Genomic DNA, 15,027 nt, shown 5'->3' on the forward strand with positions numbered 1-15,027 from the left:
GACAATCCAGTTTTCCACATGTAGCCTTAATTATACTAGTCAGATTTCTGTCACTGAAGTGTGCTCTTTAAGAACTACAGGTCTTGCATGGTTTTTCTTTTTGTTTTGGAGTAATATTCATTCTTAAATGCTGCAGAATTAAAACGCAGCAAGAAAGCACACAAATGCAACGCAAAATCTACCAGTCAGCCGACAAGAGAACTAAGCTAAGTTGGGAAAATCAGCTAAATTCTGTTTTATTTGATCAAAGTGAAAAGGCTCTGGATCATCCTGGTCATAGCAGAAACACATACACATACATACATGCACAACTGCTGTCACCAAATGATACCAAGATGCTTGTCCTACCTGGTTTGCACACCACTACAAAAGTCATTAATGGTTTAAAAACATTTTATTCAAAATTCTCTAAACTAATCCACAACCTTTGGTTCATGCACTTATTGAAGCAAATAAGCCTCTTATTTGTCACACCAGGATGTACTATTTGGCCAATATTTGTCATCCACAATCCTCAATTCATTTCTGTTTGATTCAAAAAACATTTCTTAAGTATAAAAAATGTCGCTAGAGGAGGTAGACTTTGCCTTCATCGAGCTAATTGACTAGGAGGGAGAAATGGCATATATATAGAATAAATATATATGTATAAAATTTTATTATAACAATGTATAACATTTGTATCTATATTATAGTTGGAAGTATTTGTACAAATATTTCTAATGAAAATATAGATACAAAAATATTTCTAATTGTATTAGAGCTACAAACAGCAAATTTCTAACTGTAGTATAGATACAAATGATAACTTTAGGAGTTAAGAGATACAAAGAAGTGCTGTGTATGGTCTGAAGGGGGCAACACCATTATCACCATAAACACCACTGCGTTTTATTGATCTGTAATGCCATCCTTGCAGTGCAGCGTGCAGCACAGACTTGTTCTGTATCTTGTACTGCCTGGGAATACTCCCTGTGGTGCCACCTACTCAGTAAAACAGACGCACGCTCAAATGAACAGACAATTTTGACTAAATCTTTTAAGTTCTCACAAGACAGTGATTCCACGTCTGCTGCCATCTTTGTTACTCTTACAGTGGAAGTTGTGGGGGGAAAGTGTTCATATTGCTTTCATACCAGCTGACTGATGTTAGTGTGAAAAAAACCACTTTATTAATGGGAATTATTATTTCTATAGCAAAAATGGAGCATTTCTCTAGTTTCTGGAATGACACATTTAAATGGTGATTGATTTCATTGAGGAGAAAAAATGAAAAAAAAAAAAAGGGCTGATGGATACTGAGACAGAGCCTGATGTTTTAGCCTTTGAGTTTTTAAAGTGGGGATTTTTAACTTAATATGTGTTGTAGCCATCTCTGAATAATGTTTTTAAATGTGATTTTATACATACATATATACATATATGTGTGTATATATATATATTATACACATACACAAAGAATATCCAATTACATTGAAATACAGTTCTCAAATTTTTTTTAAAGTTTATGGTTTTCAGATTCAGAAACTGTGCCTTAGAGACTTTCTACAAAGTTTCATCATAGAAATTCTAGGCAACCTTGGAAAATCATTTAACTTATTTTATAAAATGATTGCAAGTCAATCTGGAAAATAACATTATTTGTAAATTTTGTCAAGCGCTAAACAACAGTAGCAACAACAATAATGTCACTCTGCTGAAAAGTTTTGATTAAAATTGATCTTTTTCTTTGAAAATACACTTGAATTTTTTTAATTCTTTTTTTTCTCCTACAGGCTGAATTGAGTACTACTAGTTCTGTTACAGCAATGGATTTCAGTTCTTTTAAAAATGTTCATCATCTGGAACTTCCCAAGGTAAATCTACTTTAAATAGCCATGAAGTGTGTGTGTTTTTTTCAAACAATTTCTAAGTAATAGCTTAAAAGAGAAATCACTTTACTGGGAAACCATTTATAATGGACACCAAAAATCAGTCATTACACTCAGTCTAGCATTTATTAAGGACCTGTAATGTTCCAGGCACTGCCTTAGGCGCTGGAGAAGCATAAATGAAATAATCTCTACTTGTAAGGAACTTAGAGCCCAACAGAGGAGACAAAAAGACAGAGATAAGGATATATAGCTTAAATATAAATACAAGGAATACAAAAAAGAGACACTCATTTAGTTCATTAGTGAGATTTGAAGCCAGATTGCAAAAGCATTGATAATGAGGGGTGAAGAAGCAGAGGCAGCTTGTTCTTAGTTTTTCTGAAAAGAGGATGACAAATAATTGATTCTTGTCCTTTTTGAAAAATAGCTTTTATATTTTTTTTTCATTTTCTGTGGCCCTCGGAACCTAGATGTATTTGGTAGTATGTATTCAGTTTTACCATAAACCTCTAAGAAGTTGACTTTTTTAAAATTTTGAATTATTAAGCTTGGATTATAACCTGAACAATTTTACAATACTCATATATCTTATTTATTTAGGAAATGTGTATGAATCTTCCCTACTAGGTACAAGTGAATCACTCCAATGTTGCTTATTTTAAGCAGACTTACAACACATTTCCTTTAGGAAATAGAGGTTTGGAAGAAAAGATAGCTTTTATACAGTCTATTGAAAGAAACTTCGTTAATAATTCATGTTCTCATTCCTTAAGAACTTCCCTTTACTACTCCTGGGAGATTTAACACCCTAGTTTGTTCAGTGCTGATCTAGTGAAGTTTGATAGATGGATGGATGAATGGATGGATGCATGGATAGATAGAAAAGGTATGTATGTATATGCATATATACATATTGATATTTTAAATATGTTATGTATATATATATGTATATACTCTATACAAATATAGACTATATATAGTATAGTTTATAGTGATCATTAAAGGATGATTGGATTTGTGATTTCATTAATACAGGGAACTACTGCAAGAGGGAGCATCTACTAACACAAAGCTGACTCTCAAACCACATTCTCTGAAACATATAATCTTAGAGAGTTAGGCTAACACACCGAGGAGAAAAGTGGCCAAATCGCCTAGTCGGCTTGTGTCAGAAGCTAGATTTGAATCTCGATCTTCCTAGTTTTGCTATACTTCTTCTATGAATTAAAATAATGAAAAGTAATGAGATTTGTTGTGATTTGGAGCCAAACAATGAACATCGTGAACCTCAGTTTCCTTTCACTTACAATGAGAATAATAACTACACTAGCTGCTTTCTGTCATCAAATAAATATGGGGCGTTGCAAAGATCAAATGAGATGAGGTGTAGAAAGCACTTTGCAAACCTTGAAATGCTGTATAAATGCCAGGAGTCATCAGTCGTTATCATCAGTATTTAATAGAGTAAAACAGGAGTGTGCTGAGAAATATTCAGCAAACTGGCTTAGGGTAGATTGATGGCACAGTGGATAGAGTGCCAGACTTGGAATCTGGAAGACTCATCTTCCTAAGTTCAGATCCAGCCTCATACACACTTACCTGCTGAGTGACCCTGGGCAAGTCACTTAACCCTCTTTGCCTCGGTTCTTCATCTATAAAATGAACTGGACAAGGAGATGGCAAACTACTCCATTATCTTTGCAAGAAAAACCCAAATAGGGTCACCAAGAGTTGGACATAATTAAATCAACTGAAAACAAAATTTCTGAAATATGCATGTGTGCATGATGTGTGTACATATGTATGTACATATGCACACATGTGGGTATGTGTGTGTATACACATCACACCTGTGTGAATGTGCATGCATGTGTGTGTGTGCATGCAGGGCACACACATTAAATTTAATCTGCATTATTAAGACCTTCTTAAGCCTAGACAATCAACAAAACAATGCATCCAGCTCTGATTTACCAAGTTAGCCAATTACTGAGGTACAAATGCTAACGCTGGAAATGTAACAGTCCTCTTCTCCAAGCTAATTAGAACTGTCTCCAGCATATCCAGCATGTGATATTTTACAACTTTAAAATTCTGTATAAAAGTAATATATTCTTATATAGGGAGATATCTAGAAACTTAAAATTTTATTAACAGGGAATCCCTCTGAAACTAGCTTTTTTCAATTTCACATTTAAATATTTTTAAAATATCCGATATTATTAGCATGTAAATCATATGTTTTAGTCAGAATTATTATTAGTATATCCTGCACTATTGACAAGTGCCAGCTCACTGAAGCACATAGACTTTTCCTTTTCCAGTTCCTCAGCCAAACACAAGCAGAGTGAGCAGATTATTTCTGAGCTTCTCCTTTCTGAATTTGCCCTGAAGACAAGAATCACTTTGTGTACATACATCCCTATCCTCCCTGTTCGTTGTTTTATAGCATAAGCAGCCTCATCCTTAGACATCTTGGCTTGCCTCCTTACATGTTTACTTTATACTTTTTTGAGTCATCTATCATAGACTTGTTTTTTTCCTCAGAACTGTTCTTGCTACTCACTCGTATCTACCCTGACAGAAGTGAAGTGGAGAATTCATCATTTCTATAGACCGCTCTTCTGAGTAATCCAGGCCCCCCAACTCTCCAGATTTTATACCTTCCATATTAAGTAGATGAGACTAAAGTATTTTCCTTCTGCTTAGTTTAACAAGTGTTAAGTTGTCAAAGAAAAATAATACTAATATTACATTCTGTGTTTGGAAACTAGCATGCCAGAAATAATATGATTCATCATTAATCTATATCCAAGCCATTTCTGTTTTGGGAAGAGATATGTCCAGACTGGAATAGTTTTCCATCCCCTTTGACAGGACTCTGCCCCAGGTTTTCAGGTAACTTTTATTGCTGTTGTGTTTGTCCTTTGCTCTAGAAGAGGACTATGGCATCAAGATGATGACCTGACTTGCAGTTGACTTTGATTTGAGTGAGGGAAGGCTGTGCAGGGTCACCAACCTCACTTTCTTCTCTGCAACCATCTGGGTCCAGTGGCCAGATATTCATCAGGACAACTGGAGATGACCCAGGATGCAATGGGAGACCCTGGCTCTTCCAGTCTAAGGTCTTATCCCATTCTCACTTTCAGTGAGATACACCCATTCAATGAATAGGCTTCTTTAAGTAGTTACTCAAGGGATGGCCCCTTTAGTAAAAAAAACAAAACAAAACAAAACAAAACAATCAAACTGGGAGGGGAAGAACCTCAGGGTTCCTAGGTAAAAGAGAAACAATTACTATCTAGTAATGGTAACATTTATACCAATACTGAATAAAGAAAAAGTGTCAGGGCACTCCCCTTCCTTTCTCAAGGAGTTCAGTACCTGACTCACAATCATTTTCTCCTTCCCAACTTCTGCTCTCATAGGCGGGCAAAAGTGATCCCCTTCCACTTCAACTCCTCTAGATTTCCCCCTCTGTCTTTCCCATCCTATCACATATCTTCAGTCTATTCCTGTCTACTGGCGGCTTCTCAGCTGCCTACAACCATGTCCATATTTTTTTCCAGCCTCAAAAAGCCCATTAACTATCAGTCTATATCTTTTCTGCCCTTTCTGGTAAAACTCCAAAAGACGGCCATATACAATAATTGCCTCCACTTCCTCTCCTCTCATTCTCCTTTTCTAAAATAATATTTTCTTTTTTCTCTAATTACATGTAAAAACAATTTTTTAACATTTTTTAAATTTTGAGTTCCAAATTCTCCCCATCCCTCTCCTCTTCCCTCTCTGAGGTAAGTAATTCGATATGGGTTATCCATATCTCACTCTGTTCTTAAAACCCTGCAGTCTGACCTCACCATTCTGTTAAAACTGCTCTCTCCGAAGTCATGAGTGATTTTATTGCCAAATCCAGTTGCCTTCTCTCAGTCTTCATTCTCCTTTTTCTGCAATCTTTGACGCTGATCACCCTCTTTTCCTTGATATACCCTTCTCTCTAGGTTTTTGGGACACTGTTCTCTCCTGGACCTTCTCCTACTTATATGACTGCTCCTCAGTCTTCTTTCCTGGATCTTCATCCAAACCATGGATGTCCCACAGGACTCTGTCCTTAGCCCTCCTCTCTTCTTCTTCGACACTACCTCACTTAGTGATCTCATCAGCTCTTTTGGATTTAATTATCATCTCCATGCTGATGATTCTCAGATTTACTTAGCTTGCCCTAACCTCTCTGTTGACCTCTAGTTTCTCATCTCCCACTGCCTTTCATACATCCATAACTGCATGTAGACATCTTAAGCTCAATATGTCCTAAGCTGAACTGTTCCCCCAAATCCTCCCCTGCCACAATTCTTCTGACACAGCCTGTCAGTTTCTCCTTTACAACATCCTTCAAACATACCCCCTTTCTCTCCTCTGACATTGCCGCAACCCTGGTGCAGACCTTCATCATGTCGCAACACCTAGACTATTGCAATAAACTCTTGATGGGTCTGCCTGACACAAATCTCTCCCTACCCTAGTCCATCCCCTGATCAGCCACCAAAGCAATTTCCCCAAAGTGCTGATCTGACCATGACAACTTCATATTCAGTAAACTCCCGTGATTCCCTACTACCTCTGGAGTCAAGTACAAAATCCTCTTTTTGCCATTCAGAGCCATTCATAACCTAACCCCTATCCTCCACTTTCCCAGTCTTCCTACAACTTACACTCCCCTTCCCCATGTAATCTTGCATCAAGTAACCCTGGCCTCCTTGTTGTTCCATGAACATTCTGTCTCTCACCTCCAAGTATTTTCTCTCACTGGTCCTCATGTCTGGAATGCTCTCCCTCTTCATCTCCAACTCCTGGCTTACTTAAAGTCCCAACTAAAATTCTACCTTCTAAAGAAGGTTTTCCAAATCGCTCATAATTCTAGGGCCTTCCCTCTGTTAATTATTTCCTATTTATTCTATGCATAGCTTGTTTGTGCATATCTGTTTGAGTGTTACTCTCCCCCATTAGATTGTGAGCTCCTTGAGAACAGGGGTTATCTTCTTACTGTTAACCTCTCCGCCTCTCACCCCCTTTAGCATTCTGGTCATCACATCATAGGTGTTCAGTAAAAGCTTAATGAGTTAAGTCATTTCATTCTTAAAACAATATTGTTGTTACTGTATACAAATTGTCTTGGTTTGCTCATTTTGCTCTTCATTATTTGTTTTTCTAAGATCATCAAATGCATCATTTCTTATACCACAGTAATATTCCATCATAATCATATGCCACAACGTGTTCAGCCTTTCCCCTGATAAATAGAAATCTGTTTAGAATGGTTAGACACACACACACACACACACACACACACACACACACACACACACACACTCACATACACACCGCATTTGTGCTCATGGTAGCCATCTGTAAGACAGGATGGCGGAGGGAGAGGGAAGAAAAAAAGGATCAAAATTTCCATGAGAACTTTATTATATATTTAAAAGGAATAGCAAATAGTTCATAACAGACTTTCAGTTTCATGGGAAAGAAAAGCTCAATGACTGACTGACTGACCGACTGACTCCTCTTCCCTTCCATTTGTATCTTAATCTTTTCAAACTGAAAAGATTGGATGTGTTTGTTTGCAGTTGTTCATTCATTTCAGTCTGTCCAACTTGCAAAGATACTGGAGTTCTCATCATTTCCTTCTCGAGAAAAAAAGTTGCAATTAAAATCCACCTTGTAGAAGCCTTTCCAAATCCCTCTTAATTCTAGGGCCTTCCCTCTGTTAATTATTTCCTACTTGTTTTGATATAGCCATTTACTTCTCCAACTCGTTTTACTGATGAGAAACGGAAGGCAAACTATTCTCTGAGGCCATATTTGAACTCAGAAAGATGAGCCTTTATTCTCAACCCAGTTCTCTATCCGCTGAGCTACCTAGCCATGTCATGAAAAGAGGGGATGCTTGTCTTCACATATGTTCTGTGAAATTGCAATTCAGTCAAAGGCCTGCCCTTGAGAACCTAGAGGGACACATGTGGCCTCCAGGTATCAGGTTCCTCAACCCTGGGATTTTAGGCCTAAACTATGCTGACTGCAGTGGAAGAGGAAAGGAGGGACCAGGTACAAAATTTTTTTGAGGATCTGGAAACAATACTTGTAAATGATAGGATATGTGTAAGAGATATGTAAGGTAAGGGATAAGGAGTGTTATTGACAATTAGAGTCAAAGATGATCTCAAGATTGTGAACTAGAATTCCTTTCTCTTTTTGAATACTACCTCCAAGGACAGCTAGGTGGTGCAGTGGATAGAGCACCAGTGCAGGAGTCAGGAAGACCTGAGTTCAAATCTCACCTCAGACACTTGACATTCGCTAGCTATGTGACCTTGGGCAAGTCACTTAACCCAATTGCCTCATCCTGGGTCATCTCCAGTCATCCACATGAACATCTGGATACAGATGGCTCTGGAGGAGAAGTGAGGCTGGTGACCTGCACAGCCCTCCCTCCCTCAAAACAAAGTCAAGTGTAAGTCGTCATTATTTCTCTGATGGTATGGTCTTCTTCGGCAAAGAAGGACGAACATGCACACACGCTCCAAAAAACAATTAAGTCTTCTGCTAAGAAACGACTGATCTGGATGATTTCATGCCTATACTAGCTGCCACTGTTATTCGTTTGAATAGAAAAGAACAGGGGTATGGAAAAATCTAAAACCTATAGAAAATTATTGATGTTTGTTAGGTAGTATCTTCAGCACAGTTACTTTCCTATTTTTTTTCTGAGGTGGGAATTAGGTAATCTATTCTTTTGACTCCTAGATAAGAATTTAACTCCCTAAATTAGAAAAAATGAGAGTTTTCTCTAACAGCAACAGAGAACAGATTCTCTTTCCTCCAGAACTCTGGGTGGTCTATTATGTCTAATAGAATTGGAAAATGTAAAAACAGCACCAGCAACAGTAACTTTCACATAACACTTCCTATATGCCAGGCCCATGTGCTCAGCACTCTGAAAATATTATCTCAGTTGATCCTCACAACCCTCGGAGGCAGGTGCTATTATTATCCCAGTTTTACATTTGAGAAAACTGAGGCAAAAAGAAATTAAGTGGCTTGCCCAAGGTCACACAACTAGTACGTTTCTGAGGCTGTATTTGAAATGAGGTCTTCCTGACTCTAGGCCCATTGCTCTATCCACTGAGCCACCTAGCTCCCTAGGGGAAACTATTGGTTGTTAACTCTAAAGTACTACTACTTGATATGAAGGTAAGGTAGTATGCTGAGTGATAACTGTAAGATATCATACATTTATTGAAAACAGATTATGGAAGGTTCATTTCTTTTTCTTTTTTAATAGCATTATAAGTCATATGAATCCCATAATAGTGTAATTGAGTTTTAACAAGGGATATGGCAAAGTCTCTATGGTATCCTCATGGATAAGATGGACAGATATGGAGTGCTACTTATATAGTTAGATCCCTTGGAAACCGGTTGAAAGACTCAGCCTAAAAATAACATTTATTTTAACCTGATAGAATATCTCCTATGAGTAGCCTTATTCTTTGACCACTGCTGGTCACCATTTTTTATCAACAATTTAACTGAAGGCATAAGTGATATAATTATGAACTTTATAAATGACACAAAGCTAATATATTAAATGACAAAATCAGAATTCCCAAACCATCTCCATGGGTGAGAATTATGGACCAAATCCAATTATGAAGAAACTTAAAGGGATAAAGTAAATCCTTTCCTTGAGTTCAGGAACCAATTATGAGAATATAAAATTGGGGAGATGTAGTTAGATAAAAGTACATGTGGTAAGGAAGGACGGGTAGCTTAATGAACTACAGTTTAGTATAACTCAACAGTGTGATGTGGCAGTGGAAGAGTTTTCAAGCTGCATTAAAATAAAAGCATAATATGAAGAACAAGAATGCAGCTCCTGTACTCTTTGTTGGTCAGACCACAATCTGGAATGTTGAATTTAATTTTAGGAGACTTATTTCAAAGCAGGTTATTGATGAGCATACCTATAGGAATGAGATCAAAATTAGGTGAATTGAAACCACGTCCATAGGAAGATTTTTTGGAAGAAAACTTAAGGAAGCCTGATAGTTGATTTCCTGTACTGGAAAGATCGTTATGTAGAAGAGAGCTGTGGTTTGTTCTTCCAGGTTCTGAAGAACAAAACCATGAACAATGGTGAAAATCACAGACAGGTGGATGTGACCAGACACCTGGAATTTCTTACAATATTATAAGCTTTAGTAAGCTTATAGAAGCCACATGATCATTATGGTGAAATCGAACATATCTTTGACTTATCAAAAGACCTTAATGTACTAGTAGCAATGTAACTAGATGGCAGTATCTAGGAATCTGGAGGGCAGCAGTGCAACCAATAAGGATTATGGCTACTGAGGACAGTGGTATCGAGAGGTCCAGAGCAGAGTCAGGATCTGGCTTACCTCGGGAAGAGGTGGAGTAGAGTGGGACGTAAGCCAGAAGAGTGAATCCAGTACCTGTGCCATAGGGCCTGGCATGATGGAAGGGAAGGGATCCATATCTCTTACTCCTACTGGTCCCTTAAGTACCCATCAGCATCTGGGTGGTAGCATCTACCTGGAGCAGGGGAGGTTATGTTTAGGGTTAGGTAAGGATTTTTTTCTCAGATATAGACTGGACGAGGTGAACTCTAAGAGGCAAGGTAGTATTGCATGGAGAATGGAGTATTGGGCTTATAGTCATGAAGACATGAGTTTGAATTCTACCTCAGACACTTGCTACCTTTGTGACTCTCGTCAAGGCACTTAGTTTCTCTAGGTCTCATCTGTGAAATAAAGGGAGTGAATACAATGACTTCCAATTTCCCTTCCAGCTCTAAGCCTATGGTGCCATGATGCTTCCAGCTCTGAGATCCTATTAATCAATGGCCAACAAAAATCAGTTAAGGAATAAACAATTGATCTTAGAAAATGCATAAATATAATCATTTTCACAGGAGAGTCAGGTACTCCTTTGGCATTCTGAGACTTTTTATCCAAAAGTAGGGAAAGCACCAATATATACTTTTAAAAGATTTTTATTATTATTTCTTTGCTTTCATATCACTTTCTTTTCCAAATATAACCCCTACTGCCCTTATAACGAAGAATAAAGAGGGGCAAAAGAAAGTGATTCAGCAAAATTAAAGAGCATGTCAACGAAATCTGACAGTAGGTGCAACTCTCCATACCCATCGTCTGCCACCTTTACAAAGGAGCATAGGGGGGCATGCATACAGTTTTAATCAGCACTGAGAACAGTTTCATTCTTCCCTTTTACTTTTTTGTCTCTTGTCTGGGCATAAATTACAAAGAAAAGTATTGTTGGCTCTGGTAAGATTATTTTAGTGTTGTTATACCTAATAGTAAAGAGAATCACAGGCTGATGTTATTAAACATTTGGTTTTGATAAAAGAAAATGTGAAGCTTATAGATAAAAGAAGTTCAATTCTGAGGCTCAGGCAGATTTTCAGTGAGACTCTTTGTACTTCAGAGTTTGGGACGCCCTTGCCCTGCAACCTCAAAACTCAAGTATCCATGGAAACAGGCTCTGGATACTAAGATCTTGCTAGCACAGGGAGGACAAGATTAATGGCTGCATTTGGATTAACTCTTATTTTGAGTGGGAAGACCATAAAGAAAGAATAGGAGATGGAAGGGGAGTAGTGAAAAGAAAGGATGTGTTTTCTGAAAGGCATACCAGAGATATAGGAAGATCAGGCATATGTCTCAGATAACATTTCCAAGTTCTACACACATATTATTGGTTAGATTGAAAAATGAATATTTATTAGCTAATTAACATACTTGTTTCAGTGCTTTGAAAGATACATGAGTTCACTATTATGGATGCTTCTTCCACTAATGCACAGCACAACCCCTCCATGATTTAGGAGATCATTTTCTATGGCTGAAAAAGAAATCTACCATCTAGTGTAAAACCACCTAGAGATGAAGCTCTCTCAGATTGGCTCAGCTGGTCTTTGGTTAGCTGAGTTTGTACTCAAAATTAACCAGATATTTCTGCTTCAATTGCAAAAGGGGTTGGATGTAAGAACACGCATCAGATTTTAAGATGGAAATCGTATAGCCTTGAGGGAAGAGTTAAGTTCTTTAAAAAATGGGCTTTAAATAAATTTTCAACTACTTCTCTATTATCAAGTGTTGAATATAGCAAGCAGAAGACATTACACCTGCATACATTTCTTTGAGGGAAAATTAAAATTCTTTATTTAAAATTGTCTGATTTCTCTGGTATTTGCTTCTCTAGGATCAAGGTGGTTTGGGCATTGCCATCAGTGAAGAAGATACGCTTAATGGAGTTGTCATAAAGAGTCTAACTGATCATGGAGTAGCAGCAAAGGTGAGATTTTACTAGCATCCTGACTGTTGTAGAGTGTAGTATATGTGTGGAGAAGAGGTAAGGTTTTGCTCCCAAGAAAAAAGTATTGGAAAATTTCCTTTTTCTTCCTAGGATGGACGTATTAAAGTTGGAGATCAGATCTTAGCAGTGGATGATGAAGTTGTTGTGGGCTATCCTGTGGAAAAGGTACCTTTATAAAATTAAGAGTGGCTGATAAAACAATTATAGCCAAGGACATAGATGTGCATGTCTGCTGGTGTGTTGATGAATGTACATCTATGATTGGTAATGTATGCAAAATATACATGTGTGATTCCATGTATATGCATATTTATGTATAGTGTATATGTATATGTATGTTACTCATGCTTGACTGACTGAATGACTGTTATTTTTCCTTGAAAATAAACTTCCTTGTATCTTAACAAGATCCTCTCTCAGTCTTATCACCAAAGTAATATTTTTATTAATATATTATATTAATAAAAATTATTATTAATATATTCACAGATCTGAATGTACCTAGATACATGTAGCATAATAGAGGGACTGTTAATATTGAGAGCTTAGAGGGAATCTTGGAAATCATCCAGTCCAACATTTACATTTGAGATGAGGAAACTGGGTATTACATACATTTATTTTTTTCTCTTAGTCCTAGAAAACATAAGCCTATGTTTTTGTCAGTGTCTTGATTGCATTAGTTTAATAATTTGCTCATTAATTTTGTTGTATTCAACCAGTTTATAAATCTTTTGAAGACCGCAAAGAACACAGTGAAACTTACTATTAATGCAGAAGACCCAGAAGTCCAGCCTGTCCAATCAACCCTCAGTGCATCCATTGGAGAAAAAAAGAGTACCTCACAAGCTCCAGTGATGCCCCCTTCTGGATCTCCAGAACCTGAACCTATCAGAAGTAAGGATAGTAATATAAGCTTCAAGTCTCAGACATAAAAGTCTGTTATGTACATAGGAATCCCAATGCAAGCAGATAATCATTGTAAGGAAACCAGTAGTCTACACAGTGCTTCTAAAAACAAGCTTGTGAGGGACGGTGCCAGGTGAAAATGTTCATATTGGATGTCTTTCACGTTATATGTAATTTAGGGGGAATTACCTAGATTTGCTTCACCCCCTTTGGGGATGTGATCTCAAGGGAAAATGTTGGGTCCTCTGGACACATTATTCTTTCTGTTATGAAAAGAAAAGCCCTGCAGCGTACAGTCTGTGCCAGTCTAGCTCACTCTCTGACCCACAGAGTAGAAAACCAGGATCATTTTGTTCTCTTTGTACTTCAGATAATACCATCATGTACTGGAATCTCATTATACCATGACCAATAGTAGTAATGGAATATGGTATAGCAAAGGTCAGTGTTGGGAGAATATGTCATGGGAGCTGAATGAAAACACTAAATTCTCCTTTATAACAAGGTCTAAACACTATCAGGATCCCATGACATGTGGACCACGAGGGCAGCTTGATGTAGTAGAAAAAGCAATGGACCTGCAATTAAGAGGCATGGGTTTGAGTCTCCAATCAGATACTAAATACCTTACCTAACCAAAAATTATTTAGTTCTTATCAGTCACAACTTTTTTATCTGTGAAATGGTTATAATAATATTTATGCTACACCACTGAGATTAGGTAAATGTCGCTGTGAGAGAAGTACTTTGTATTAAAGTGCAGCAAACAGAAGTTACTGCTATTCTTTCACATGCTGGTGCATCTATTTAGGAAAACTTTCTCGTATAAAAACCTCCCATTCATGAAGAAACACATTTTAAAGCATTTGCACCATCTTAACTTTAAAAAACTGTTTTATGTTCTTGACTGTGAAATGTAGGGAAACCATTTGGTTATGTTAACAACCCCAAAGGATTCATCTGTTTTGGCATAAAAAAACCTGAAACATTCACATTTTTTTGGAATGCTTTTTAGGGAAACAGTAGTTCAAAACATTCAAAAAATAGTTCAAAACAGTATCTGAAAGCAAAATAGTATGTATCTGATGAAAGAAATACTTTATATAGAGAGCATTTGCCAATTCATTAAAATGTTGGAAGATTTTCTAGAAATTTCCCCTTTCATTAAATTTTCTGCTCTTCCCAGAATAGCATTCCCGAAATAATTTGAAATCATACATGTAAAAATAGCATAAGGGAAGAAAATACTTTACACCTGTTTTTACCATTTGAGAACCAAGAAAGCAGTCTCTCTGTAATTTCTAAAAAGAGAACATCTTATCTTAAACTTAAGCTATTATGGCTTGTCTTTCTTAAAACTAGTTCTTGGGTAACATTAAATAAAGAATATCATAAAACTAAATATATAATTTTAATTTACATAATGAACATAAAGGGGAAGAACTGCTATGCTTTTGGGACTTTCTTTTAAATTATTATTATTAAATCAAGCCCCAGGTATGAGAAAAGGGAACCCGGCTTCAAGTTCCCAGTCTTGACGATGCTTAGTGTGATTTTCAGCAAATGATTTAGGATAACAGAAAAATAGATCTGGAGCGAGAACGGATCTTTGAGGTCGTGTCATTTAACCCCAGTGTTGTAGACGAGGAAACTGAAGGAATGGAGAAGTTCAGGGCCCAAGGTCATTCAGCACCTGTTCCTCTGAGGGTCTCAGCCTTCTCACCTTTAAAATGGTGACAGTGATACTGCACTTCTCTCCGAAGGAATATGAAATTAAGAAAGGACTTTATAATCCTTAAAATACCACAGACAAGTAAGC

The 15,027-nt window shown here is 37.1% G+C and overlaps 1 protein-coding gene across 24 annotated transcripts in view; it reads left to right on the plus strand.

The window, feature by feature from the left end:
• The window catches only part of MPDZ (multiple PDZ domain crumbs cell polarity complex component), a 312,491-nt gene that overhangs the window by 266,224 nt on the left and 31,240 nt on the right, over positions 1–15,027 (plus strand). For all 24 annotated transcript variants that reach the window (XM_072596383.1, XM_072596408.1, XM_072596401.1 and 21 more), the window contains 4 exons: positions 1,776–1,856; positions 12,186–12,278; positions 12,390–12,464; positions 13,022–13,196. In XM_072596383.1, coding sequence (XP_072452484.1) covers positions 1,776–1,856; positions 12,186–12,278; positions 12,390–12,464; positions 13,022–13,196 — 424 coding nt within the window. The remainder of the gene's footprint in view (positions 1–1,775; positions 1,857–12,185; positions 12,279–12,389; positions 12,465–13,021; positions 13,197–15,027) is intronic.

This window comes from Notamacropus eugenii, chromosome 1 (genome assembly GCF_028372415.1).
Source record: "Notamacropus eugenii isolate mMacEug1 chromosome 1, mMacEug1.pri_v2, whole genome shotgun sequence".
Lineage (NCBI taxonomy): Eukaryota > Metazoa > Chordata > Mammalia > Diprotodontia > Macropodidae > Notamacropus > Notamacropus eugenii.